The sequence below is a fragment of the Lissotriton vulgaris genome, chromosome 1_1 (genome assembly GCF_964263255.1).
Source record: "Lissotriton vulgaris chromosome 1_1, aLisVul1.2, whole genome shotgun sequence".
NCBI classification, from domain to species: domain Eukaryota; kingdom Metazoa; phylum Chordata; class Amphibia; order Caudata; family Salamandridae; genus Lissotriton; species Lissotriton vulgaris.
The window spans coordinates 1,419,769,481-1,419,795,194 of record NC_141685.1 but is presented as its reverse complement, the minus strand read 5'-3'; the positions used below and the strand labels follow the sequence as shown (position 1 = coordinate 1,419,795,194).

The following is a 25,714-nucleotide window of genomic DNA, read 5'->3' as shown; positions in this document are numbered from 1 at the left end:
CCTGGTGACAAACAAGCCAATTACCCACTGCACATCCGCGTAATCTCCTTTTCCGTCAACTTCACGAGGGACCTTCAGAAAAACATGCTGACCTCTTTTTAGTGAGCAGTTTAATTAATGTATAATCAAGAAACATACACGTTTGCTCAAAAGGTAAACAGCAAAGCAAACTGCTATTCTAGCCTGGTTTATCTGCCGAATGCTTTTGGCACAATGGGATGATACCCTGCTTTGTATATCACAAATAGCAGAGCCCGATTTCAATCCAAGTTGATATCCGCACAGTGCTCCCATCACAGAGCAAGCTTTCTTCTAAAATTAAAATGCACTGATTGTTTACATAACCACAATTTCTTCAGGTTAAATCCGTTTAATCATCAGAGTTCAGAAGATTATTATTTGCATAAAGCGATCTATGCTGGATATTGTAAGCTTCAAGGAGTAGAACAAAAAGTCTTACATAAGAAAATGCCACCACTTAATAGATACTAGTAGCTTTGTGTCCTTCGAGATATAATAAAACATTATATAAAAACAGTACACCACCATGAATCTGTGTTGAAAAAGTTTTTAAAGCATTAAATCATGCCCCAAGAGAAATATATAAAGTGCCATGTGCCTACTTGAAAAGGCTATCCAGTGAAGGTCAAAATAGGTCTCATAAACCCAAACAGACTTCATACAAAACAATATGTTGTGAATGCCTTTTTTTTTCCTGCAAATTTATTTTAATTTTATTTTTGTTATAAGATCAAACATAAAACAAAGCATGAATACACAGTACATGATAAATATCAATCCACAATAGCATGGTAGGGCATTTAGCAGAACCCACTGTCTTCGGCCGCTGAGGCAACGGCCAAATTCGAACCGTTTGGGCGCAGCAGGAACACAAGGTAGCATATATGGCGCACACAGGAGCCGGCAATGGGGCATACGTTACATTATTCAGTGCTTTTTCCTTGGCCTTTCCAGTTGTGATTCCCCAGTCTCTTCGTCCCCTCCCACTTATAGATTGTAATACTGTATCCATGGCACCCATATTTTCCGAAATTTCCGTGGTCAACCCCTGAGGTTACTTGTTCTGCCACCATGTATAAATCAAGGCTAGCTCTCCATTCGTTCAGAGTAGGTACTTGTGAGGCCCCCCAGTATTTGGTTATATCCCGCCTGGCAACTACCAGCCCAAGATTAGCCAAAATGAGTTTGCGTCTCAGGATGTCTGTGTCTGTAGGAATGCCCAAATTTTGTTTCCACCTCCAATTGGATGGCTAGTACATTATTAAGCTCAGCCACTATCTTTCCCCAATACCTTTGGACTTTATTACATTCCCATAGGGTATGTATAAATGTTCAGCATTTCGTGCTACATCCAAGACATTTGGGATTTGGAGCTCTTCCTATTTTGTGCAATCTTGCCCTATCAAAGTAAACTCGATGCAGTATTTTATATTGGATAAGGTGCAACCATAACTTAATTGCTACTTCTCGTTGATGCATTTGTGCAGCCTCCCAGTCAAGACTGTCCATGTCCCTGTTGTTCTTTCCCACTTAGCTCGGAGGGGACCCAGGTTATCTGGCATATTATTAAGTAGCATCCTATAGGTATACAAGATAGCTTTAGCCGGGATCTCCTCTTGTAGGTGTCGACCCTCCGACAGGGCATACTCCAGTATTGCCTCTCTATCCAGTCTCTCGGCTGCCCATGCATGTTTCAGACAGAAATATGCGTATGCTTGAGTGTCGTGGAGCAGATATCTGGTTTGGAGTAAGTGAAAGGAGGCAAACTCCCCCTTCTCCAGGACATCCCACACTATGCAAATACCAATCAGGTCCCACTGCCTAAAACCTCCAAGCTTCCCAATCTCTTTTAATCTATTCCCCTCCCATAGGGGTGTCTTCCTAGTCAATTTGTGGTCCCAAAGCATCTGCCTCTCTGCGCCTTTCCAAGCCTCTAGTGTTCTCTGGGTTGCTTGTAACAATTGACTACCTCCCTTGGCTCCATAGAGGTAGTGCAGGTGTGTGTGCTCCTTAAATTGCTCTCTTGCCAATCTATATGGTGGTTGATCCCCAGGCGCATGAATCCATTTATTTATTACAATGAGGTGGGATGCTCTATAGTATGCTTTAATGTCCGGGAGAGCCAGACCCCCATTATGCGGATTCCTTTGGAGTGTTTGTAGTGCAATGCGTGGGTGGGCCCCATCCCAGAGAAGCAGGCACAGTTTGTTATCTATACTCTTAAACAGGGATTCTGGAATTTTGTTATAGGTATTTTGTAGCACCTATAGCAACTGGGGATGTGTGATCATTTTAAACATAGCTGCCCTGCCCATGATCGTCAGTGGGACCTGCTGCCATCTATTAACCTCCTCTTGGAAATTGGAAACAACTGGACGGAGATTACGCGCTAGACTAGTTGCCACATCTGTAGTGATATAAAGACCCAGATATGTGAAGCCCTCCGTCAACCATCGCAAGCAGCTACGGTAGGTCTGTGGCTCCACTATACCACCCATCAGGTAGACCGTGGATTTACTCCAATTAATCCTATATCCAGCCTGGCTCCCTTATCCCCCAAAAAGTTGCAGCATTTGAGGAAGAGTCTCCCTGGGATTTGTCACATATAGCAGAATATCATCTGCATATAACGATATGCGTTCTTCGTTCATCTGATGGGCCTCGTCCACAAAACCACCCAGTCCTTGAGTGGCTCTAATGACGCAGACCAGAGGTTCAAGTATAAGAGCAAATAGTGCGGGGGAAAGGGGGCACCCCTACATAGTCCCCCTGTGAATCTGCCACATGTTCGAGAAGGCACCATTCACCCGAACTCTAGCTTCAGGATCCGTGTAAAGTAATGCTACCCAGTCTCTAAACTTAGGCCTAAATCCAAATTTCTCCAGTGCATGAATGCCTTTTTTGACCAATTGACAGTGATCCTGGACCAGGTAGAGAGAACTTTGTTTCTCTCTACGTTACATCGTACCTTTAAAAGGAGTCCGTACACTAAAAAATGTTTGAAAAATAGACTAATGCAAAAACTGATATGTGAACCAGTTGAATGTGCAGCAGGAATACACCCTAGAACAGAAAAAATGGGTAACATTGTGTAGGCTGCTGCGTAACAGAGCCCTGACCTACTACTGTAGGATTCATTAGGTGGAATTCACCAGAAACGATTACTTATGTTACCCATAAAGTTAAGAAACACACTCTAGCTCATGTCACTCTGAATAGCTATTATCCCATTTTGGCAAAACTTCCACCTAGTAATACTCATGTTTGGTATAAGCCACAGACCAGAAAGCCCTGCTATGACTATGGAACTGTATCAATATGTTTAAGCACTTGGCTGCCTGCTTACCGACAACCTCCCACATAAAAAGGCACCCTCTTTTTAATTTAAGATCTTTGGTTAGCCAGCCTAACACCACATTGGAGAAGTGAATGAACTTCTGTAGACTAATATTGGTCTAAAAAAAACATTTTGTGGCATTAACCCCATTTTCGGAAATGCTTGAACAGGCTGACAGGATGTAATGTAATCTAGACGCTGCAATTGCTTGTACCAAAAGGTCTCAGTTTGCCTAGATAAACTTTTTTGCCAATTTCTGATATCACACAGATGAAAAAATGTGTAGACTGTATAACTGCTTGAATGTGTGGGTCATATTACAGATGCTCAGAAACCATCATGCTTATATCCCTATGAGTTGTCAGAGCAATGGGAAGGTGTCCCTGAGAAGACAGTCAGGTGAACGAAAGAGTCAACAGCAGGACAGTCCAAAAGAACGATTCCAGTTTAATCACAGCAATTATCTTTCATCCGTCTGAACATATTCTCCAATATTGCAATGGAGGTTCCATAGTATCTGTGGGGGAAGTCATGGGACAGTAATATTGCATATGGCACTCCTAGAACAGCCAGCTTAAGGAACCAAGCAGAGAGTGTAAAATAGGTGAGAATGGTGAATAAATGTATTGGACTCCACTGGTATTGGGACCTTATGGGCTGTAATTTTTCCTTTTTTTTCTTCAAATTGCAAAATTGCAAAATGTATACAACTATAGCTGGTTGTAAGCAAATCCAGTGGTGAAACCCTTACCCCCCCTCCTCTTCAAGTCACAAAGGTACCAATGAGGGAATGGGGAAACAGCGAAAGAAAGAGAAGAAAAATAGATGACCAAAAGTGCAAAACATCAAGAAAAAACAAAGTCTACAATGAAGAACATGACAATCTGAAGCACTAGCACAACATGGATATGTCTTCCTGATATGGCAATTTCTATAAAGAAAGAAGAAAAAAGACCCAAGAATGATGACAGAAACGAGCCTTTCTTACTCAATGGGGGAAAGCCAATCCGTTAATTTGCCCCAAACTTCTAGGCCCTTTTTGCGCCCCCTGCTTCCCTTCTTGGCATAAACTGCTCTTTCAAGATGGTACATAGCTAAAAATCGTGCAAGCCATTGAGAGTAGGAGGGGGGCTCTGGATCAAGCCAGGCTGTAGCGATGCAGATTCTCCAGACAGCCATGGCTATAAAAATCAGTCCCTCCCTTTGAAAGTGTGGTGTTTCTGTTTGTGTACCTAACATGATAGTGGTAGAATTAAGGGTGATTGATTGAGAAGAGATTTGACTTAGATACCCCTGAATTCGGTTTAAAATGGGAGTGAGCTTTGGGCAAGAAGCAAAAATATGCAAGGAGTTGGCTCCAAATATAGCGCATCTGGGGCAAAGAGTGCCTCGGCCTGTCCCCCATTTAGCGATTTTGTTTGGAGTGTAATAAAGTAAGAAAATAATTTAAGGTGTTGTGCTTGTAGTTTTGAGGAGAGCAAGATATTTTCGGACAGAGTAATAGAGTTAAAAAATACATTTCGGGGGGGCGCCAAGTTTGTCGTGCCACTTGTCTGCAATTTTTGAGAGGTCATCTGGCATCCGGTTATTTAGAATACTATACAGAAAGCCGATACGCGGAGTCAATGGTTTCCGCAGCCCCTTAAGAAATTCCACCTATGCAAATCCTGAGGGGCCCCCAGCCTTACGAGAGAGAAAGTTGTGGATAGAGAGATATTTAAAAGAGTCTTCTCTCCTAAGGTTGTGCTTTGTTTGGAGGTCAGAGAAAGGAATAACTCCCTCATTTGTGATTAGGTCCCCCAATTTTGTGACGCCTGCCCTGCACCAATCGGAGAAGTAAGCTTTCCCAAAGATGTCGGGAAGGTGAGCGTTATTTAAGGTAGGAGAGTAAAAATTAAACCTGCCTATGCCTAAACTTCTGCGGATGTTTCGAAAGACTTTAAAATGAGTTAAGAAGAGTTTTAAATCTTGCCCGCTTAAAGTATCCGAAGGTGGTTTCTCTTAGTAGACATCCCCAGGTATTTTCCCCAACCAGTAGTTGAAAAGGGGAGGGTCGTGTTATCAAGTAGGAATAGGGCTGGTCTTTCAATAGGTCAGAGCTATATTGCATAACAGAAGCCCAGTAGTACAGAGTGATATTAAGGAAGGCCCAGCCACCTCTATCTTTTGGCAGGCATAATTGTCTGAGGGCCCTCCTAGGTTGAGAATATGCCCAGATGAATTGTGTATAGATTTGCTGGAATTTCGTAAGGGTGGCTTTGTTGAATTCTAGGGGGAATCGTACGGAAAAAGTATAACAATTTAGGAAAAAAAGTCATTTTAATGACGTTGCACCTGCCAACTAGAGTGAGATGCAAGTTGTCGATTTGTTTCAGAGCTTTTTTGGTTTGTGTTGAGAGCAGTAGTAAATTAATGGGGACAATTTCGTCCAGATTAGAGGATACGTGGACACCTAGGTATTTGGCTTTAGGAACTATTCTGTGATCGGTCCAGGAGATTTGACTGTTAGTTATTATCTGTGTTTTGTTTTTGTTGAGCGTGTAGCCAGACATTTTGCCAAATTTGCTAGCTTCTAATTCCAGACATGTTATGGCGCTTAGTGGATCTGAAGAGGTTATGGCCAAATCGTCTGCGTGAGCAAGAATTTTAGTGGAGCAGCCTTGGAAGTCAACTGGTAGATGAATTGGCTATTTTCAATATGTTTAATGAAGGGGTCTAAGTAAAGAACAAAAAGCAGAGGGGAACAAGGGCACCCCTGCCTTGTTCCACGGGATATCTTAAATGGTTTAGTGAGTTGGCCGTTTCTAGTGACGCAAGCGGTAGGATTTAAGTATAGCGATTGTACAGCACGGATCAGGTTTTCCCCAAAACCCATCCTGTCCATGACCGACCACAGGTATTTCCAGGCAACCCGGTCAAAGGCCTTTTCGGCGTCCAGTAGTATTAACGACATGGGGTCCCCTGCTACCTGTGCCGCATCAAACAAGTAATGACTCTTCTGACGTGTTCCGTTGTTCCTTTTTTCGGGATGAACCTGTGTTGGTATTTGTTGACGAGGGATTCCACGACTTTGGAGATGCGGTTTGCCAGGATTTTAGAGAAAAGTTTGGAGTCTGTGTTAATGAGTGTTATGGGTCGATATGAGCTCATGTCAAGGGGAGATTTGTCTTTTTTAGGTAAAATTGCAATCCTGGCGTTAGACCATGATGGAGGAGGCGTGCTCCCATTGAAAATGGATGTCATTAAATCAGTTATTTTTCTTTGGAGCTCAGGTGCGAAGGTCTTATAGAACTCTATTGGGATACAGTCTACCCCAGCCGCCTTCCCGACAGGAAGGCGGCTGGGGTAGACTGTATCCCAATTGGGCTGTAATTTTTCCAAGTAGAACATGTGTCTGCTACATGACTCACAGGAAGATATCCATGGCATAGCCCAACCCCCTACTCCAAATACCAAACACCTAGTCAAATCAGCAGAGCGGGAGATTGATCCACTTATCAAATGCACTGACATCCAATACAAATAAGGTAGGACGACAATGGACTCAAGACCAGCTGCTGTTCTCAAACATACATAGTAACAGTCTCTGTCAAAAACCATAATTTTAAATTGGAGAGACAAATTGACATAATTCCTAATACAGTTAAAAGTTGACTCTCAGTGGAGGTAGTGCAGGGTCATAGGAAATTTACTAATGTCAGCATGAGTCTCAAATGGATGGATTATGGAACAATTACAGAATGCTGGTGGGATACAGACCATTTTTAATGGTCTCGCATCTGAATATCCAATTCCAACCTGCTTTATTACGCATCATTTGGATGTCGCCCCCAAGGGTTAACTAATTTAATTCCCTGCCACTCAACATCATCCTCTGTATGGATAAACACAATGAAGTAGCTCTCTAAAGGGCTGTCAAGACGTTACACTTTACTATGTTGTTGATAGAGACTGGTTTTGCCTTTGAGTTGTTTGTCCTATGTAAACCAAATTACAGGGGCACCACATGACACATACTATATTATTAGTGTTACAATTCGAGTACTGAGTAAGTGTGGGTGTTCTATGTACAAATGCCTTACAGATTCTAGTATGATTACACATTATGCAACTTCATAAAGTTAGGAGCCTATCTACTGACTTATGTATGCAGTAGCACCGAATCAGCTTTTGTGGTCCCATTGCTTTATACTCACTGTATTAAATCCATTTATCACTGCGTGAGCACCGAGCACTAGCCTCGTTTACTTCTGGAGCAGTAAATGCCCCATTTTTGCACAGTAAATATTGTGGTTTTCATTATTGTATCATTAATGTTGTATATACATATGTAGGGGTTCAACCTTTTTGCTGGCTTACCACATGCAACCTGTGTTCTACATGTGTTAATTAATCCTGATTCCAGGTGGTGTTTATAAAGGAGTAACCCCTTTCTATTTAGCACATTTATCGAAACAAGACAATGAAGGCTGTCAAAATATTTAATAATTCTTAACTGCAAATTACAGGAACCGTAGATATGTCTAGCCCAATTTGTACTCTAATACTCCTGGCCACCAAAATAACTCTCCTATATATTTTTTATAGCGATGCTTACAAGCTTGTCCACCTAATGCCAACAATTACTTCCTGCACAGGATATCTTGATCTTTTAGTGCTAAAAGTACTGTAATACACCAGTAATATTGTTTGCTTGATTTTTCTAGTGGGGCAAGCTCGTACAGTGGGGTCTACTGTGAAAGTGTTACATTGAACCTTTATAAATGGCTAATATTTACACTGAGCCAATATAGCAAAGGCTTAAATCAGAAGGAGATCAAAAGTGAACAGTCCAAAAAACTGCATTGTGTCGGACTCACAGTGCGTTGTACAAGCCAAAGAGTATTCAAAAGACAAAAATCGCCAAGCGTATAACCTACATATATTTTAAATATTAAACTGATCAAAAAGTGAAAGTCATATGCCCCAGTTGTACAAATATCGAATAGAAAAAACTTTTGGATTACAGAGCACGTACCCTTAATGTAGCTTGAAAAGACTGGATGTCTTTCAGCTCCTTATACTTTTTCATAAACATCACCAAAAATAAAGGCCAATCAAATCTAAATCACAAGATTTCTAATTGTGCCCTCTCTCCTTCGTGGTTACTTTACCAAGCTACTCAAGAGGGACCAAGCTTTCAACTTTACTCAATGAAGACAAAAAAGGTCTGCAATAGCATTTCTTTTGATAAAGCTTTCACAAACCTTGAACTACCATCAATTGGTAAGAAGTCCATAGGCTACTTCCACTACTCCCTCAAGTCATCTGGGGGCAAATGTATCATTACCATCATTTGCGATTCCCAAATAGCGATTTTTTAGAAATCGCTATTTGGGAATCGCAAATTGAGATGTATGTAGAAATTCGCTATTTTTTAGAGATTTCTTAAAATTCCTTAATTGCGATTAGCAAATTGCTAATCGCAATTAAGGAATAATTTCCCATTCATTTCTGTGGGCCAGGAGGCCCATATGAATGAACGGGAAGTAATTCTCAATTTGCGATTCGCAATTTGCTAATCGCAAATTGAGAATAATTTCAAGGGTGCAGGGGTGTCCAAAGGACACCCTGTTGCACCCCTGAAACTTGCATGGGTGCACATGTGGCGCACATACATGCCCTAAGGGCATGTATGTGCGACACATGGCACTTTGAAAAATGCAAAAATGTGCATTTTTCAAGGAATTCGCAACTTACTGGAGGTAATTTGTGATTCCTGAAGGGCATTTTGCAAATTTTTTTTGCTACATACATTGCATTTAAGGAATCGCTAATTTTGAGATTCCTTATTTTGCACCAGATTTTGCTTCATACATTCCATTTAGCAAATTCGCATTCGCAAAGGCCGTAATTCTGCGAATTTCGTCCTTTGCGAATGCGAATTTGCTTGATACATCTGGCCCCTGTTCCCTTACCATCCCTGCTCAGTCCTAATCCTCCATGAAACATCATTGACATCTACTTAAAGGAGGAAGTCCCCACCATTCATGTGAACCAATCACAGTGTAAGGCAACATTTGCTTACTGTTCTCAAAGTATTATGTGGTTGTCAAAATGTCAATTTAAAGAAAAAAATCCCTGCAGCTGGTGTCGCCACCATTTTCACCTTGTGATTCTTCAAATAGTTTGCAATAGTTTGAGGATCCATTGGAACACCAAACTGCACATTTGGTACATCATAGCCACCCCGCTGGTGATGTCAGAGACGCTAAATCGTCACTTTCTCCCTACTTCCAATCCTGTAAGGTGGCATTCTTCCTTGACCCTCTAGCTTACGGATATAGTTTCTGGGATGCTAAGGGCACTCATCAGAAGAGCCTGTTGGCCTTCCCAGGTTATGAAGTTCTGAGGCCTAGGCACACAGGGACCTTTTGTGTGTATTTTGCAGACATTAGGATCTGTCATGACTGGGGTAATCTATAGCGAACAATAATTTGTACAGAATACGATAATGTCTAAAAATAGAAAAAAGTCCCTAGACAGTATTCAATTATTTTTTTTCGTATGTCCCGAATGCTCACTGCAACCAAATTGGTATAAGCATATAGAATTACAGATTTCAGATGCAGATTTGTACATGGTACTTTAACAATTCTTTTGTACATGCATTTTGAATGCATTTAGCTATCCTATACTAGAAAAGTATGCAAAGGGCTCTTATCGAAAAAGACAGTATGATCCAGTTTACTATTGTAAAATCAAATCTTCCCTCGGTATATTACTATCAGTACATGTACAACAATAGCCGCACAGTGTAGAAACTTTAACCATTTCGGAAGCATAATATACCAGCAATGCGGCTAGTGTTCCCTGTTTTAACAGCTAGGAAGGGGGCAAATAATGGCTCTACAAGCGGTTAGACTAAGCAGACCGGTTTGTATAATGCTGCGTTGCCACTGGTGCTTTAAGGTTCGGGTACCTTCATACCAGGGTTCAAGGATTCCACAACAGAACAGAGTTGTGCATCTGGATGACTCAAACGGCTTTAAAACTAAGGATTTATAATTGCATTTTGGGTGGCTTCCTCCCAACACTCCAAGACCCTCTGCAAATCTGGTTTCTCAAGCTGGGGTCCTCCAAGGGCTTTGGGACCTCCGAGACAGTGGTCACTAGTAATTTGCAGTGGGCAGCCGTTTATAAATATAGAAAAAGTACCTTCTTAGGCCTAGCTTATAACAAAATAGTGTGCTGACCTTTTCTCTTGGTTAATTTTCCTGACTTCTGCTCCGATGCAATCTGGAGCGACTACTTTGCTGTCCCAAAAAGGACCACCACAGAGAGATGGGAGAACAAATCATCCAAACCATCAAGAGTTCACTATATGGCTTATTTTCTCTCACATGCTACCTAGCTACAGGGACACACCAAGGCTTTTCAGTCTTCAGTAGAACTTGATAAACACTAATCCTTCAACCATTGGATACTAGACAACTGCATCTATGAAAACCCAGCGCTCAGCTACAAATAGCTTATCGGTGAATACTCTGCAACAGGTCAGGAGCAGAAGGATACCTCCTTCAGGAAGCAGCAGCGTGTATTCTGAATACAAAAGTCTAGTTAGAAGAAACAGACTTCTAAAACTGGACAGGCTAGTAATAGGGTAGTCTGCCTGCTTCCCTGCCTTGTCTTCTTGAATGTAGGGAGACAAATGCCTTGGAGTCCTGCACGTTACGTGTATTAAAGATCAAACAGTGCCTAAGAGATTGAAGCTGTCAAGTTGAGAGGTTTATATTCCTCTTTCACCAGAGATGAACAGGTGGGACGTTGTGGTATCTTCCACACCTCAACTCCCCCCGGCGCCTCGCATGTAATGGAGCTGCTCGCGGTGACATCACTTAGAATGTCACCGCGACCAGCATTCCAAGGCGAGCGCCGGGGACTGTGTAGAGCGGCTGACTGAAGCGAGGCTGTGGCTGAGGTCGCAGTGATCCTATCTTGAGATTAAAGACTTTTCCTGTTATCACCACCTGGAGTCTGTATCTTCTTTTGGTAGTTTTCACACTGGCGACGAGGAAAAAACCTTCCTGCGACCTCAACACGCCCGCGGAACGAGGTGAAGTCACAGCTGAATGAACATCGAGGAAGCGGGTGCCAGCTGACAGCCTTCGTTTTCCCCGCATGAAGAATTGCTGGAAGTCCTGAGGTAACCGGGCGAGTCGAACGGAAACTGCCCTGCTCCTGACCTGAAGTAAGGTGACCTCTGCCTGCGCGCTTTATTATTCTGGCCATGCGGAGTACACAAAGCAAAAATTTGAAATAAACAGAACGCTGGCATCTAAGACTTGTGTTTGCGCATCAGCCCGGCAAGCAGGGGAAACTTTGAAAAAAAAAGGAAAAGCGTAACGTGGGCGCGAGCTCCGCCCGAGCTCAATCACTGCCACTATTTAAGACCGCACTACCTCTAATGCGTGTCTCCTCAGCGCGTAACTTGGCAGCTATTTTAATTGGAATCAGCGTGTGAAATCTCAGGTCACCGCCCCCCTCAGAGACTCTTTATTTCTTCAGTGGCATTGCGTGTCAGTTTCCACGCCCAGTATCCAGGGTGTGCGCACAAGGCAGCGAGGGAGATGTTTTAATTGAAATGTGAAGGGACGACCTCCAACTGTATTGGATGCCGGAGTTAGGCTGACCAGGCTGCTGCGAGGTGTGACTGGACTTGTGTGCTCCGTCTGGGAAGTCTCTTCTGCATCGGCAGCAGGCAGGCGAGCGCACGTTTGGCAGCTCCTCAATCTCCTCTGACAGTGTGTGTAAACCAGCACGGCAGGCCAGGCAAACTATTTCCACACGTGATTTATGCACTGCATGCCTTGACAGAGACTATAGAAGATATCATCAAGAACTGTGGGCGGATTCAGCGGTAGGCAGTGGATGTGAATGAAGGAGTTTTTGCCACCTCTTTTAGAACTGTGCTGGCAGTAGGGAGATAACCTCGAGTCTTCACACCCTGAACTAGTGGTGACTTTTTACTTTTCTGCCTACAGTTGGTCATGTGCTGAATACTCCCAGTCCTATGGTGCAAGGGCCGTGCAAGAGAATATATACAATTTGTGTTATTATATTGCTGTTTTATATTTTCTATGCCAGTTCAATGTCCCTTTCACCTATTCATGTGGATGTAGACTCACAAGTACCTCTGTAATTTGTTTAGTAGCCAATTGTGAGTTCAGTATCCTTAGATCCAGAGGGTTACATTGCCATAGCAAGTTAGTGGCCTTTTAGTAGTATTCCCTGACATACCTTCTCAGTACAGGCTTATTGTGTTCACCAATCACTCCTTAAGTCTAACTAGGGGGTTGGTGCAGGCTTCCAGGTTCTAAAGACCACTTTTAGACCGTTGTGGTTTTAACATGCAAAGTGTAACCCCTCCACCTTTTTTCTTAACCAACCCAGGTGACCCCACCATCCTATGGAAAAAATGGAAGAAAGTTTTTTTAAATTACGCAACTGTGTGTGGGCCTAACTTAGGGTTAGAAAGGAAAGTTGCTTTGTTGGCCTATTACCTAGGCGCAGAAGGGGAGGAAGTTCTAGACCATCTCCCAGATTTAGGGGCACAGGAGGCAAGAGGTCTGAATGAGTTTGAAATTAGCCTTAAGAAGTTAGATCTGCACTACCTCCCTAAGACAAGCACAATCATGGAGAGGTACCACTTTGGGAAGAGAGCACAGAAGGAAGGAGAGTCTATAGAAGACTTTGTGTCTGAGTTGAGGAAATTAGCCGCCACGTGCAAGTTTGGTGGAGCGAGTGAGGAGAGAATTAGGGACCAGTTTGTTTTGACCTGCAGGATGGAGCGAGTGCGTGAAGAGCTATGGCTCAAAGATGACCCGCCGTTGAGAGAAGTTCTCATCATAGCCAAGCAGGTAGAGCACATGTTGCAGTGTGTAAAGGAGATTAAGCTAGATGCAGGGGAGAAGAAGAATGATGACAAGATTAATGTCAGTGAGGTGGTGTCCGGAAGCGAGACTGTCTCTGTAGTTAAAGGTCAGAAGGCAGTGGGCAAGGAACAGAAGGAAGGCAGGCCAGGAGGATTATTCAAAGGGACCTGCTACAGGTGTGGCAAACAAGGGCACTTAGCCAACGATAAGGAGTGTCCCGCTCTCAGATTCACGTGCAACAAGTGTGGTAAGAAAGGCCATTTCAGGCAATGTTGCAAGAGTGGGCAGGGGGCCAGTAGACAGAGTAGAGACAGAACGAATGTGGTGTGCGACAAGTTTGTTGTGCAAGTCAAAGAGTTGAAGGCGCCTGGTCCCGGAAACCCCATGTGTGCAGAAGTTACAGCACAGGTAGATGAAGATCAAGTCGATAGTCCTAAAGACACCATCAGAGTAGGGGAGACTGACCTAGAAGCATTGTTTGACTCCTGTTCTAGAATAACAATTATCAATGCCAAGGAGTTCTCACGTGTGTCTAAAGGAAAGATAATCTTGAAGAGGTTAGACCTGAGGCCAGGAGGGTATGCGGGGCGCCCCATCTCCATGAAGGGGTACTTTCTGAGCCGAATTGAGTACAGAAACAGGACTACTGTGTCTAAAGTATATGTATCCACGGTAGGAGACAACATTTTGGGGTGGCGAGCTCAGAAGGGTTTGGGCGTGTATCTCAATCCAAACAGCAATCCCCAGATTTTGATACAGGAGATACGAGAGTGTGAATCTGACATCACTAAGGAGTTTGCAGAGGTGTTTAGGGAGGGGCTTGGATGTTTGAAGAACTACTGTCACAAAATAAAATTGAAGATGAATGCCAAGCCTGTGGTGGCAAAAGTTAGAAGACTTCCCATAGCCATTCAAGAAGAGGTCAGGTCCGAATTAGAGAAACTGTGTAAGGCTGGAGTCATCGAGCCTGTGGAAGCGACCGAATGGTTGGCGCCCATCGTGGCAGCGAAGAAGAAGGATGGGTCAGTCCGGCTCTGCATTGATTTGAGGGCCCTCAATAAAGAGGTCATCGTTGACCGATACCCGTTGCCGAACATCACCCAGATGATGAGCATGCTAGAGGGTGCCAAGGTGTTCTCCACCCTTGATCTCACCTCGGCCTATTTCCAGATAAAACTTCACGAGGAATCTCAGGAACTCACTGCTTTTGTGACACCCATGGGCGCTTACAAGTTCAAAAGGATGCCGTTCGGTTTGGTCTCGGCGGCCGCCGTGTTCCAAAGAATCATGGGCAACATCCTGAAAGGCATCCCAGGCGTCATGTGTTACCAGGATGACGTGCTTGTTTTCGCTAAGAACCAAGTTGAGCACGATGAGAGACTGAGATGTGTGCTGAGGAGGTTTTTGTCCCAAGGCCTAACCGTAAAAAAGGACAAATGTGTATTCAGTTGTGCCGAGTTGGATTTCCTGGGTCACAAGATAACGACTGAAGGCATACGTCCCAAGGCCGAACTGCAAAACACCATCGTGAACCTGTCGCCTCCCAAAAGCAAAGACGAGATCAAATCGTTCATGGGGATGTTGGAGTTCTATGGAAAGTTTATAAGGAACTTGGCAGGCAGGACTTACGCCATCAGGCTATTGCTAAAAAAGGAAAACGAATTCGAATGGAGCCAAGAATGCCAGAGCGAGTTCGAGGATGTAAGAAGAGCTCTTGCAGAAGCACCTAGTTTGAAGTCATACCTGCCCGGCCGGGCAACGATCCTCACCACCGATGCAAGTGCTAAAGGGTTGGGAGCTGTCCTCACTCAGAAAGGCGTGGAAGGAGAAGAGACCGTAGCCTTTGCCTCAAGGTCACTCCAGAAGTCTGAGAATAACTACTCAGTCATCGAAAAGGAAGCATTGGCAGTATCATGGGCTGTTGGAAAATTCAGAGACTTCCTGTGGGGTACGCAGTTCACCCTCCGAACCGACCACAAACCGTTGGTAGAAGTGTTCAGCAAAAAGGGTTTGGATGCCATCTCCAGCAGGATAAGGCGTTGGGTGGTCAGTCTCCAAGAGTACACATTCCATGTCGAGTACGTCCCAGGAACGCAAAACCTTGCAGCTGACTGCCTGTCCAGACTCGTCAGCGGTGTAGGAGCAAGTGAAATGCGAGACAAAACGGATGAAGACGAAGAGGGTTACATGGTTGAGAATGTCTGCACCATTCAGAAGGCGTTGGGTGAGGAAACGTGGAGAAAGGCACAGGAAGAGGACAAGACTATGGAGGAAATTTACAGAAGAGTGAGGGATGGATGGAAGCACGGTGACAAACGAGACGAAGACCTACGGCCTTTCCAGGCCGTCAAGGACGAGTTAGCTATTGTTGACGGATGCCTGTTCAGGGGAACAAGGCTCGTGCCACCAGCAACCGTGAGGGACAACCTGATCGAGATAGCTCACGAAGGACATTTGGGTATCACTAAAACCAAGCAAAGACTCAGGGAGAGCTATTGGTGGCCGAACATGGACCTGGCCACCGAAAGGAGAATCAGGGAGTGCATCCCGTGCTGCAATAGTGACAAGGTCTTGAAGCAACAGACACCACCCATGGTGTGTAGGCCACCCCCGTCAGGACCATGGGACGAGTTGGCTTTGGACATCGTGGGTCCGATGACTGGGGATCTGCGGACACCTTACATTTTGGTGCTCATGGACTTGTATTCTCGGTGGCCAGAGATAAAACTCGTCAGGGAAGTCACGACCAAGACTGTCATCGGATTCCTACAGGAGGTATTTATCCGAGAGGGGCTCCCCAGCAACATCCTCACTGACAACGGAGTGCAACTATGCTCGAAGGAGATGGAAGACTTCCTAGAAGAAAGAGGCATCAGACACAAGCGATGCGCATTATACCACCCAGAAACCAATGGCATGGTCGAACGTTTTAACAAAACCATCAAGGAGAGCATCCAGCTGGCCAAAGCCAGTGGCATAAATTGGAAAGAAGAGGTGTGGAGGCGTCTGGAAGCGTACAGGTTCACGCCGCATCAGACGACGGGTGTCACCCCGTTCGAATTGCTCCGCGCAAGGACACCCAACACTAAGCTTACCCCGGGGTGGATGGAATGGCACAAGGGGTGGTCGGACCGAACCAAAGAAAAAGATAGTCTGAAGAAACATGAACAAGCCATGAAGGTGAGGAAAGAAGGTTACGACCTACGCAAGGCCACACGAGAGGTTGAGTTCAAAGTAGGTGACGATATCAAGATCAAAGCTCCCACAGGGAAGGCAAGCTGGTCAGAGTACAGCAGTCCCACTAAAATCACAAAACTTTTCAAGAATGCAGTTAAAACTCAAGAAGGGAAAATATGGAACCTAGGGAGAGTTGTAAAGTACCACCCTCCAATAGAAGTCCCTGAAAGTGAAAGAGAGGGAGAGTGTGGTCCTAGTCTGGATAGTGGTTTCACCATTAGGAGGCCGTCAGGTGTCTCTCACCCGGGCCACAGGCCCAACAGGAGAGTGATCAGACCTCCCAGGCGTTTCGACCAATATGTAATGATGTAACTATTGCCATTCCGCGTTGAACAATATGTAATGTTGTACTAGTACCAGTCATGACCGTAGCTCCACACCAGGCCTATAATATTGATTATGTTACACACCCCTGTTGGGTGTCTCTGTGCCTCCTGGTGCGTTCTACAGTTTTTGTGTTGTTATGTTTTCCTTTCCGCAGGGAAGGGGGATGTGTGGTATCTTCCACACCTCAACTCCCCCCGGCGCCTCGCATGTAATGGAGCTGCTCGCGGTGACATCACTTAGAATGTCACCGCGACCAGCATTCCAAGGCGAGCGCCGGGGACTGTGTAGAGCGGCTGACTGAAGCGAGGCTGTGGCTGAGGTCGCAGTGATCCTATCTTGAGATTAAAGACTTTTCCTGTTATCACCACCTGGAGTCTGTATCTTCTTTTGGTAGTTTTCACAGACGTGCCTTTACTTTCTGTAGAAAGGTGCCCAGTGGTAAGAGTGCAGGTCCACCTATAGACTGCCTAGGCGGTACCTTCAAGCACCACTTCGTAAGCTAAAGTATAAGAATGTACATTAAAAACAGTTGGGCTGGATTGGGATCCCCAAAGCAGCCGTGGCACAAATGTTCAAACCAGGCCTGCTCACCGCCCCCTTCGCTTTCCATCCATCCATTCTATGTTGCACTCCTCCTCTCTCTTCTCCATCCCTTCCAGTGTGGTCTTTCTCGCTCTCGCCTGAAGCCACCAGTGTACCTTCCATGTTAAAGTCAGGGAACTGTTGAGAGTGACAGACCCTTCAACAGCTAACCAGAGCCTTCAAAAACAAGACTACTGTTACTCCAGGCACCCAAAAGCATGATGGAACAAATTACCAGTCCACCCCTGGCAAGAGCATACCTCTACCAAGTTAGCTAACTTCACTGCCCCCAGCAGACTCTGAACACTCTTTGCTCACTGAAGTTCTCCAAGGAATCTTGGCACACTGCTGCTCTCTGACAGACACTTGATGAAAAATATGTACTAAACTAAACTGTTCTACCTTTTCAATTGGGAAATAAATTATGAAGGCATTTTATTATTAAATAGTCCATTATTGTCTTGATGTTTTGATTTTATAATGAACCATTTGTAGCTCAATGGTTCACATGTTATTATTCCTCCAGAGACTACTTTACCCTTTTTATCCTATATTTTTATCTCTACGCGCCTATTGATCCTCACTTTAAATAATTAGCATAGATAATGAACGTGTCTGTTAACTGTATTAATGTTATCACTGCATCCCAGCTCCTCACTACAGCATCCATTTTAGGACATTGTCATTCCACATCAATCGACCCTTTTTCCCTCACCTCGTCCGTCACCCATCAACACACGAGTAATGAGAAGAATGAATAATGATGATAACCGAGGGATGAGCAGTCCAAAAGTGGCCAGTGGAGTGTTCCTTGAGGGACACCTCCTTCATCATCCCTTTTTCCTAATTCCTCACGCTGTCTCCCCTTTCCTCCCCCACTAGCAATGAATGAAAGTGCACATGTTATTAGTTATGCCCATCACAGAGGCGAGCAGTCCGTGTTCGGGATGATACAAACATGGAATGTAAAGAGCAACATCAGGCCATGTATTTGGTTTTAGCGATTTCAAACACTGCACTCAGATAGCAGATACCAAGTTATTTTTCAAATTCTAACCTATGGGCAAATGAAAGGACACTACCTCTGTTCAGCACGCCACACACCTAAGAAATATATATGTTTAATCATATGGGTACAAAAGTTAAGTAACAGTGCAATGGTCTCTGTGTATTCAAATGTCCAATGCCCAGATCCCGCTTGTGTGTCAAGTCGTACAGATCTATTAAAGAACTATGAGGCAAGGAGCACTGATCGAGGGGTGATGAGGTGTCCTGGGATACCAGGTGTGCTGTCCATTGTGGACATCTCATCCTCAGTCGTCTTCCCTCATCATTATCAAGTAGTGCTGAGGTGCGAGGACTGAGGCTGCCCTAAAATTAATGCTTCTTCAGCAGGGCCGGACTGGGAACCAAAACCGGCCCCGGCAAACTGCGGCAAACTGGGGGGGGGGGGGGGGGGGAGGGGGGGGGGGTATTGAGCTCTTGCCGGGCCGGTTTTCGGCTGATTTTGTTGCAGGGCCGATTTTGCAGCTATGCTGCATAAATGGCCCTGTAACAAAAACGGCCCCCAGGGGGCCAAAACCGGCCCCCACCCTTGTGGCGCACCGGGGGATTGCCCGGTGCCCGCAACAGCCAGTCCGGGCCTGTTCTTCAGCCTACTCTCACAGTACCTATATTCCGGTTAGGAAATGTAGATAGCCTATAGTTTACCAATGTAGGAGTGTCCTATCCTTTTGAGGTTACTGTGGGGCGTGTACTTCGTATTATTCTCCGCTCGACTGGTACATAGCATTTATGTAACTTTTTTTTTTTTTAAGATTAGGCCTTTAAGATATATATATATATATATATTTTTTTTAACAACGTTTCTAGATAAGGCCCAGCACATTGGGCCCAGCTTAAAGGGAAGAAAAAGCTTTTAAAACTAGTGACGCCGTGACGTGCGCCAAGAACTGAAAACCCAAGGTGTTTTAACCCCTTGTGTGCTCGTGACGGAACCGTTCCGTCACGAGCCTCGGGTGTGCTGTGCTGATGATGGAACGGTTCAGTCACGGCCCGCTCGCCGCGCCTGCGCGGCGCGAATTCCGCGCCTGCGCTGGACGTTCTATTAGGCGGGTGGGGCCGTGACTGAACCGTTCCGTCACAAGCACAGCCCACCCGAAGCTCATGACAGAGCGGTTCCGTCACGAGCACGGGAGCGCCACGCCGCCCCCCCCCCCCTCCCCCTTAGCACTGCGGCGGAATACCCGCTGCAGTGAAGGGGTTAAAAGGTTGAGTGTACACACAGCCTGACTAGTGTCGACCGAGGCAGTTCATCAGTGTGGCCTACCAGCAATCCAAATTGAGGTCCATTTACAGAAACACATGAGGGCTGAGACAGCCATTCTCACCAGAGGATATAAATAGGAATTCAATGGAATCCCTACAGATATCCACTAAATCAGCATTTGCAAACTTTCTACTCCTGGGGATCCCGATTTAGTCGCTACTGGAAGCCGGGGACTCCAAAGCAATTTGTACGATTTACATTTCAAACATTAAAACAGTGATTCGGAGAAAATAAAGCACACGTGTACCCCACACAAATGCCTGAATTTCTAAAGATTTTAGTATTTTATATTGAAAAAATTGAAAAAAAATCTAAACATGTTCATGGGAAGGGTGATGCTGCGGCTCTGCATCTAACTTTTCAATGTTTTTTTTTTTATTTGCAGTATGAGGCTCCTGCCAGGGTCAGAATGGAAACCCAAAGCAGCCCTGGCAAATGTTGTCAGACCAGTCCCCATACAATACACACCAAGAGCAGCAAGTGAGCCTGACCACTACAAAGTGGGCTTTGAGGAGGCTCTGCCCCCAAGACAATTTGAGAAAAAAACTTTGCAGTCTACCACACATTTGTCATTATATATTGAATTGTATTACTTTTTAAAGCATAGTAAATGATTAACTAACTGGATGCCTGGATACGACAAACTTTGTTGGGGCTCTTCAATGATTCCCTCACTATCACCCTCCAACTGAGCCTCTCATCTCTCCATAGCCCCTCCCTCACATGTTTTTAATTTGTTCTATAGCACCTCTCATACCAGTGTAGGGTGTCAGAGCACTTTACATCACACACATACAGAAACAATGAATCATATGTGTGTAAATCAGTGTACAGAAAAAGGTACATAAGGCAAAGGGGACTACAAGGTGTAGGATTCACGTCAGCCGTACTAGTAGGCATTTTTTAAGATTGCTTGGTCTGGAGAAGCACAAACTCAGAATTCAGAACATAACACTGGGGTTAGGGTTGACTTTAATAATAAGAATGTATTTCTACCCAAACAAGCCTTCTTAAGCAGCATCAGGATAATCAAAGACTGGGGAAAAATATATGACTACTAATACAAAGTAGTTTGCATGAAGCTCTTTGGCATTCCACTGCCCCCTGTGCTAGATTACAATTGGAATTTATGAACTGCACAGTAGCAAAGGAATTTCTGTGACAAAAGCAGTAACCCACTGAGCTGAGCACATAAAAAACTGTTTTTTAAATGCATGATACACGTTCTTTGCGGCAGGTATATTAACCATGAGCGCGACCATAGCGGAGTCAAGGCTGCTACTGGACAAAACTCCCATCTCTCTTCGGCGGGTACATTAATCAGCCGAGTTATCTTGACACTTTTATTGTTGCCCAAAAACTGCTGATTATACAAGGAACTTTGCAGAGCTTTTAATACTGTTGCCTGCGGACCCTAGGGAATATGTCACACACCCCTGGGGGTCCCTGGACCAGAGTTTGGGAGCCACTGCCCTAAACGCTTTCTCATGTGCGTAGAGAACATCTTTCGAAGACAGATCTCACGGGTGCAGCACTTCTGTATCAACTAGTTTGTGGATAGAGTAGCAAAGGTCCAAGAATTCCAAGGCTTTAACAACGCTTGAATAAGCTATGGTTATTGTTGAATGGAGACACACTCGAAGCTCTGGACCTCTTGGGCTTCATATAGCAAAACAAGTTTAGGGAAAGATGAGTGTGTACTCCAAAGAAGATCTCGAGAGTTTTTCAGAATTAATATCCGTTCTTTAGAATTGTAGTACAAAGAACAGAGCTATTTTTCATTGCAGCAAGGTAACTTTATTGTTTTTCAAAGAACATGGACAGCCGACACATGTTTCGCCCCCTCATGGCGATTTGCGCCGAGGCTTTCTCAAGGCTAGTTTTTCTTTTCTGGTTTAAAGTATTTAAGTATCCAAATAGTGTCAATGTCCAAAATATCAAAAATACAGTTTTTCAGGGACAAGGTTCTTCTATTCAGAAGTGTGAATTCGACTTTCTGTATCAACCAGTGCAGCTTTTCTACCGAGGATGGTCCCTCTACTATCACAGATTAAAAGAACAAGGGCATGAAGCAAGCCAAACCAGTGCAAACAAGTATCCTCGATCTCAGCCTAACTAAGAATTAAAGCGGTGGGAACTGCTCACTGGTGCAGTAAAAACATGGGCCTCAGAGCATGTGTAGTCACATATACAGCTCTCTTGAAAATCAAGTCGCCCACATACCGACATTCCTTTTGCGATTCTTTTATAATAATCAGATTGTCAATCTCGAGGACCTGCGACGGAGGCCTAATCAAAACAATCAAGTCTGAGTTAAGCTGCCTTATAGGTGGACCAGCCACACGTACATTACTACGGTGCCTTAACAACAATTAGTCTTCAGCCACACACTCAATGATAGCGGCCACTGGTATTGGCAACACGGCTTCATAGGGGCAGGGTTTTCAGTTCATGAGCTGCACTGCTGCTTCCTCACAGCTGCAGAGTATATTTATATACATGGGGGATGTTCCCTCTCTACCCTATACTAAACGGAAGGCACATATTTCACTTTGAGAAAGTTGTACTAAATGGACTGCAATGCTGGAGACTGGTATTAACTTTAGTATATCATTTGTTTATTTTGAAAACGAATGCATTTCAGGGCAATGCTTCAATTTTGGGCTCAATGTACCAATGCGACCACCCACGATCAACAGTCAGCGCCACAGTAACACCAGGAGGTTTTAAAAAGTTGTGCACTGAAAAGGTTGACCTGTAAGACTATGCCAAGTGCGATCTACTGTGCTTCACAGTGCCTGTACTGTACGGCCAGCAGAGTATAAGAGAGGCCCACTCTTCATAACAACCTGTGCGTTGTGCATACACCTAACACAGCAAGTTCCTGTACTTCGGCAACAAGTCTGATTTGCTAAACTAGAAAGAAAAGGGAGTTCTTCAGATGTCTAGAAGACAAGTTGCTACACTGTATTGGAATGCATTTCACGTGGTACAAATCAAGTTGTGCATCTTCACTGCTAATACATTCAAAAGCTAGGTCCTGGTCAATATATTTTCAAATGTGATGCATGCATTGCAGAGTTCATACTGTGCGCAGCCGAGGAGCTCCTGAGCAAACAGAGCCTCGCAGAGCATGCCCTGAGAAAGAGCTAAAAGTAGGAGGGACCCAGGGAGCCAGGCACAGCAGGAAAGTAAAGGGTGTGGAGGGCCTTAAGAGACCCACAGACTGAACATGCAGGCAGAAGGAATCAAGAGTCACACAGCATGGAAAGAGACCACAGGCGGCAGGAGGTGTTCAAGAGCAGCAACTGGCTGAGAAGTCAATGGCGAGCGAATGGATGAGCATGGAAAGGGAATGCATACCTGCCAACTTGAAGAACTATCTCACCGTGTGAGGAGGGTGGGGGAGCCTCGTGTCCATAAGTACCTATGAGGCACTTTGGAACCCCACCAACCCCCCTCCTTCAAATAATAATGAATAGCTTGCTGAGGCTGGTGCTAATGTCCCGAGGTGTTTTCACGCCCCTTAATGGACATGGACAGGTCAAAGTCTCGGAAAACGACCTAAAAAGCACTATCTACAGTTTTTCTCTGCCACCACGTGACATAGGCTCCTCACCGGGACACCGTGTGATGTGAGCCGATATTGTGCGTCGCACTTTGGCACCCTGCTAGGTGACAGGTATGGGAATGAACTAACAGCACAAGGTGCCCATTTCAATATAGCTACTGGCACGAGAGCCTGGGGTGAGACTGGGCAAAGGATGAGAGGCGGTAAGAATGCACACTAGCAGAACCCGCCAGTAACCACAGGTACAGACAAAGAAGGATGATGGGGGCGGGAAAATAAACCACCACACCACGCACTCCGAGGCAGAGTCTGCTAAGTACCACAGACACGAGGTGCCCAGGGAGAGATTGTGAACACTAGAGCGCGCATGTAGAGAGAACAGAGCATGTAGTGTGCAATGGTCTTGTCACTGGTCAGGCTTGACGGAACATGCACGGCCATTGCTTGCAACACAATCTTGCATACCGGCGCACAGTAGCAGCGTGGAGCTTGTCAGGGGCTCGCTCCAACCTTCGCATGCCTGAGACCTTGTACCCCTGGCTGGGGGTGCTGCTACCACGAAATACCACCCCCCCCCCCCCCCCCGCCACTAGCTGTACTCAGATGGAGCGCAGGCAACCGCAACTGCTGACACGATACAAATGGTGAAGGGGGTAGAGGCGTGGCTATCAATGGAGCAGCAGGTGCAGCGACACCAGACCTAGCTGCAATCTGATTAATGCAAACACGGCGGGAGGGGGTGGGACGCATGTTCTCCCGAGGCCCAACCGCAACCTCACGTATACTGCAGATGTAGAGTCGGTGGGCGAACGTTATAGTTATATAGGAAAGTTCACAAGCTGATGTATTGTAGGCGTGGAGTACCTACGGTGTACCATATGTGCTATACTGCAGATCTTAACAGCAACAGGGTGAGATGGCGGAGTTCCAGTCATGCAACAGACGTACTAGAGTAACGGTAAATCAGCGCTGGGCCAACCTATCTAGGTGTTCGCGCTGCACTGCAGGAACGCTACTGCAAGGTACAAGGCTTTTAGAAATAGAGGCGTTTTATTGTAAAGGCGCTACAGCGAGGCGAAATAGGTTTTGCAATCCAGAAGCACTACGTTGCAAGTCCAGTCGCCCTACAACCAGACAGAATTAAAATGTGCAACAGAGAAGCACTACATCAGAGGAGCTTGTGTAACTACAGAGAACACAGGGCTTTGGGCATAGATGCTGCAGTGAAAATAAAGCACATGAGATTGAACGATGTAGAAACGCTTCAACAAGTAGCACAGATAGGACATGGAAAGCAGGCTCATGATATTGCAGGTGCGCTGAAGAGACGCGCGAGTTTTTATTAAGTCACATAGGCGCTAGACAGAGAAGCGCTAGGTTGCAGACACTCACCGATGCCGAGACCCACCACGATGCGCCCACCTAGCAGCGTCTCCTTGCTGCCGGCGACTCCCATGACCACAGCGCCGGCGGTGAATAGGAAGCTGGCCAGCAGGATGCAGGGGCGGCGGCCCAGCACCCCGTTGAGGTACCCCCCGGCCAGCGCCGCCAGCGCGGCCGCCCCCACGGTGCCCGACACCAGCAGCTCTTGCCACAGCGCCGAGAGGCCGAGCTGCCGCCGGAGCAGCAGCATAGCCCCGGACACCACTCCCGTGTCATAGCCGAAGAGGAAGCCGCCCAGCGCCGAGAAGGCGGACAGCACGTACACGAAGGCCGGGGCTTCATCCTTCTGGAAGCGGCGTCGGGCTGCGCGCTCCAGCTCGGCGGACGAGGCCCCGGGGGCCCCAGGGCCCGCGGTAGCGCTGCCCAGGCTGGTGCACGACTCGGCGGCTGCAATCAGGCTGCGTTCCCCCACCTCCCCATCAGGCCGCCGCCGCGCAGCCTTCTCGCTCATCAGCTGGCTGAGGCTGCGCAGCGTGTACTCGGCATTCTCGCTGGCCGTGCGGGACATCGGGGCCCCCGGGATGCAGGGGCCCGGGCCGGTTTGAGGAGGGTCCCCCGGGAGGCTCCCGAGCGACTTTATGCCACTTCGGCCGAGTTTCAGGACTTGCAGCCGGGGGAGTGATGCAGGATCTCGGGCTCGGGGGATGCAGGAGGTTCCACTGACAGCCGACGCCGCGCTCAGCCCGGCCACACTGACAGCGGCGGCGGCTGCCAGCAGAGGGGGCGCGGCCGCCGCCGCTCACGTGGCGCCCCAGCTGTTTACATCACAGCGTCTGCGCGCGCCTGACAGCCCGTGGGAGCACGAGCCCTACCTGCAACAGGTGAGTGACTGATGGACCGCGATGAGGCATCACGAGTCTTCCACGCTGGCGAGCACACGCGCTCCTTTCCAAGGAGTATCCGCTGTAGTCCGAGCCGTTGCCAAATCCGATGCCAGGTGTGGTTGATGGAGT

General features: G+C 46.0%; 1 protein-coding gene across 1 annotated transcript in view; it reads right to left on the bottom strand.

Moving 5' to 3' along the window:
- SLC2A13 (solute carrier family 2 member 13) overlaps window positions 1-25,486 on the bottom strand; it is a 1,518,966-nt gene extending 1,493,480 nt beyond the window's left edge. Inside the window, exon 1 of the mRNA XM_086967217.1 lies at window positions 24,711-25,486. Within this exon, the coding sequence (XP_086823343.1) occupies window positions 24,711-25,269 (559 nt within the window). The 5' untranslated portion in view covers window positions 25,270-25,486. The remainder of the gene's footprint in view (window positions 1-24,710) is intronic.
- Window positions 25,487-25,714: the final 228 nt, after the last annotated feature.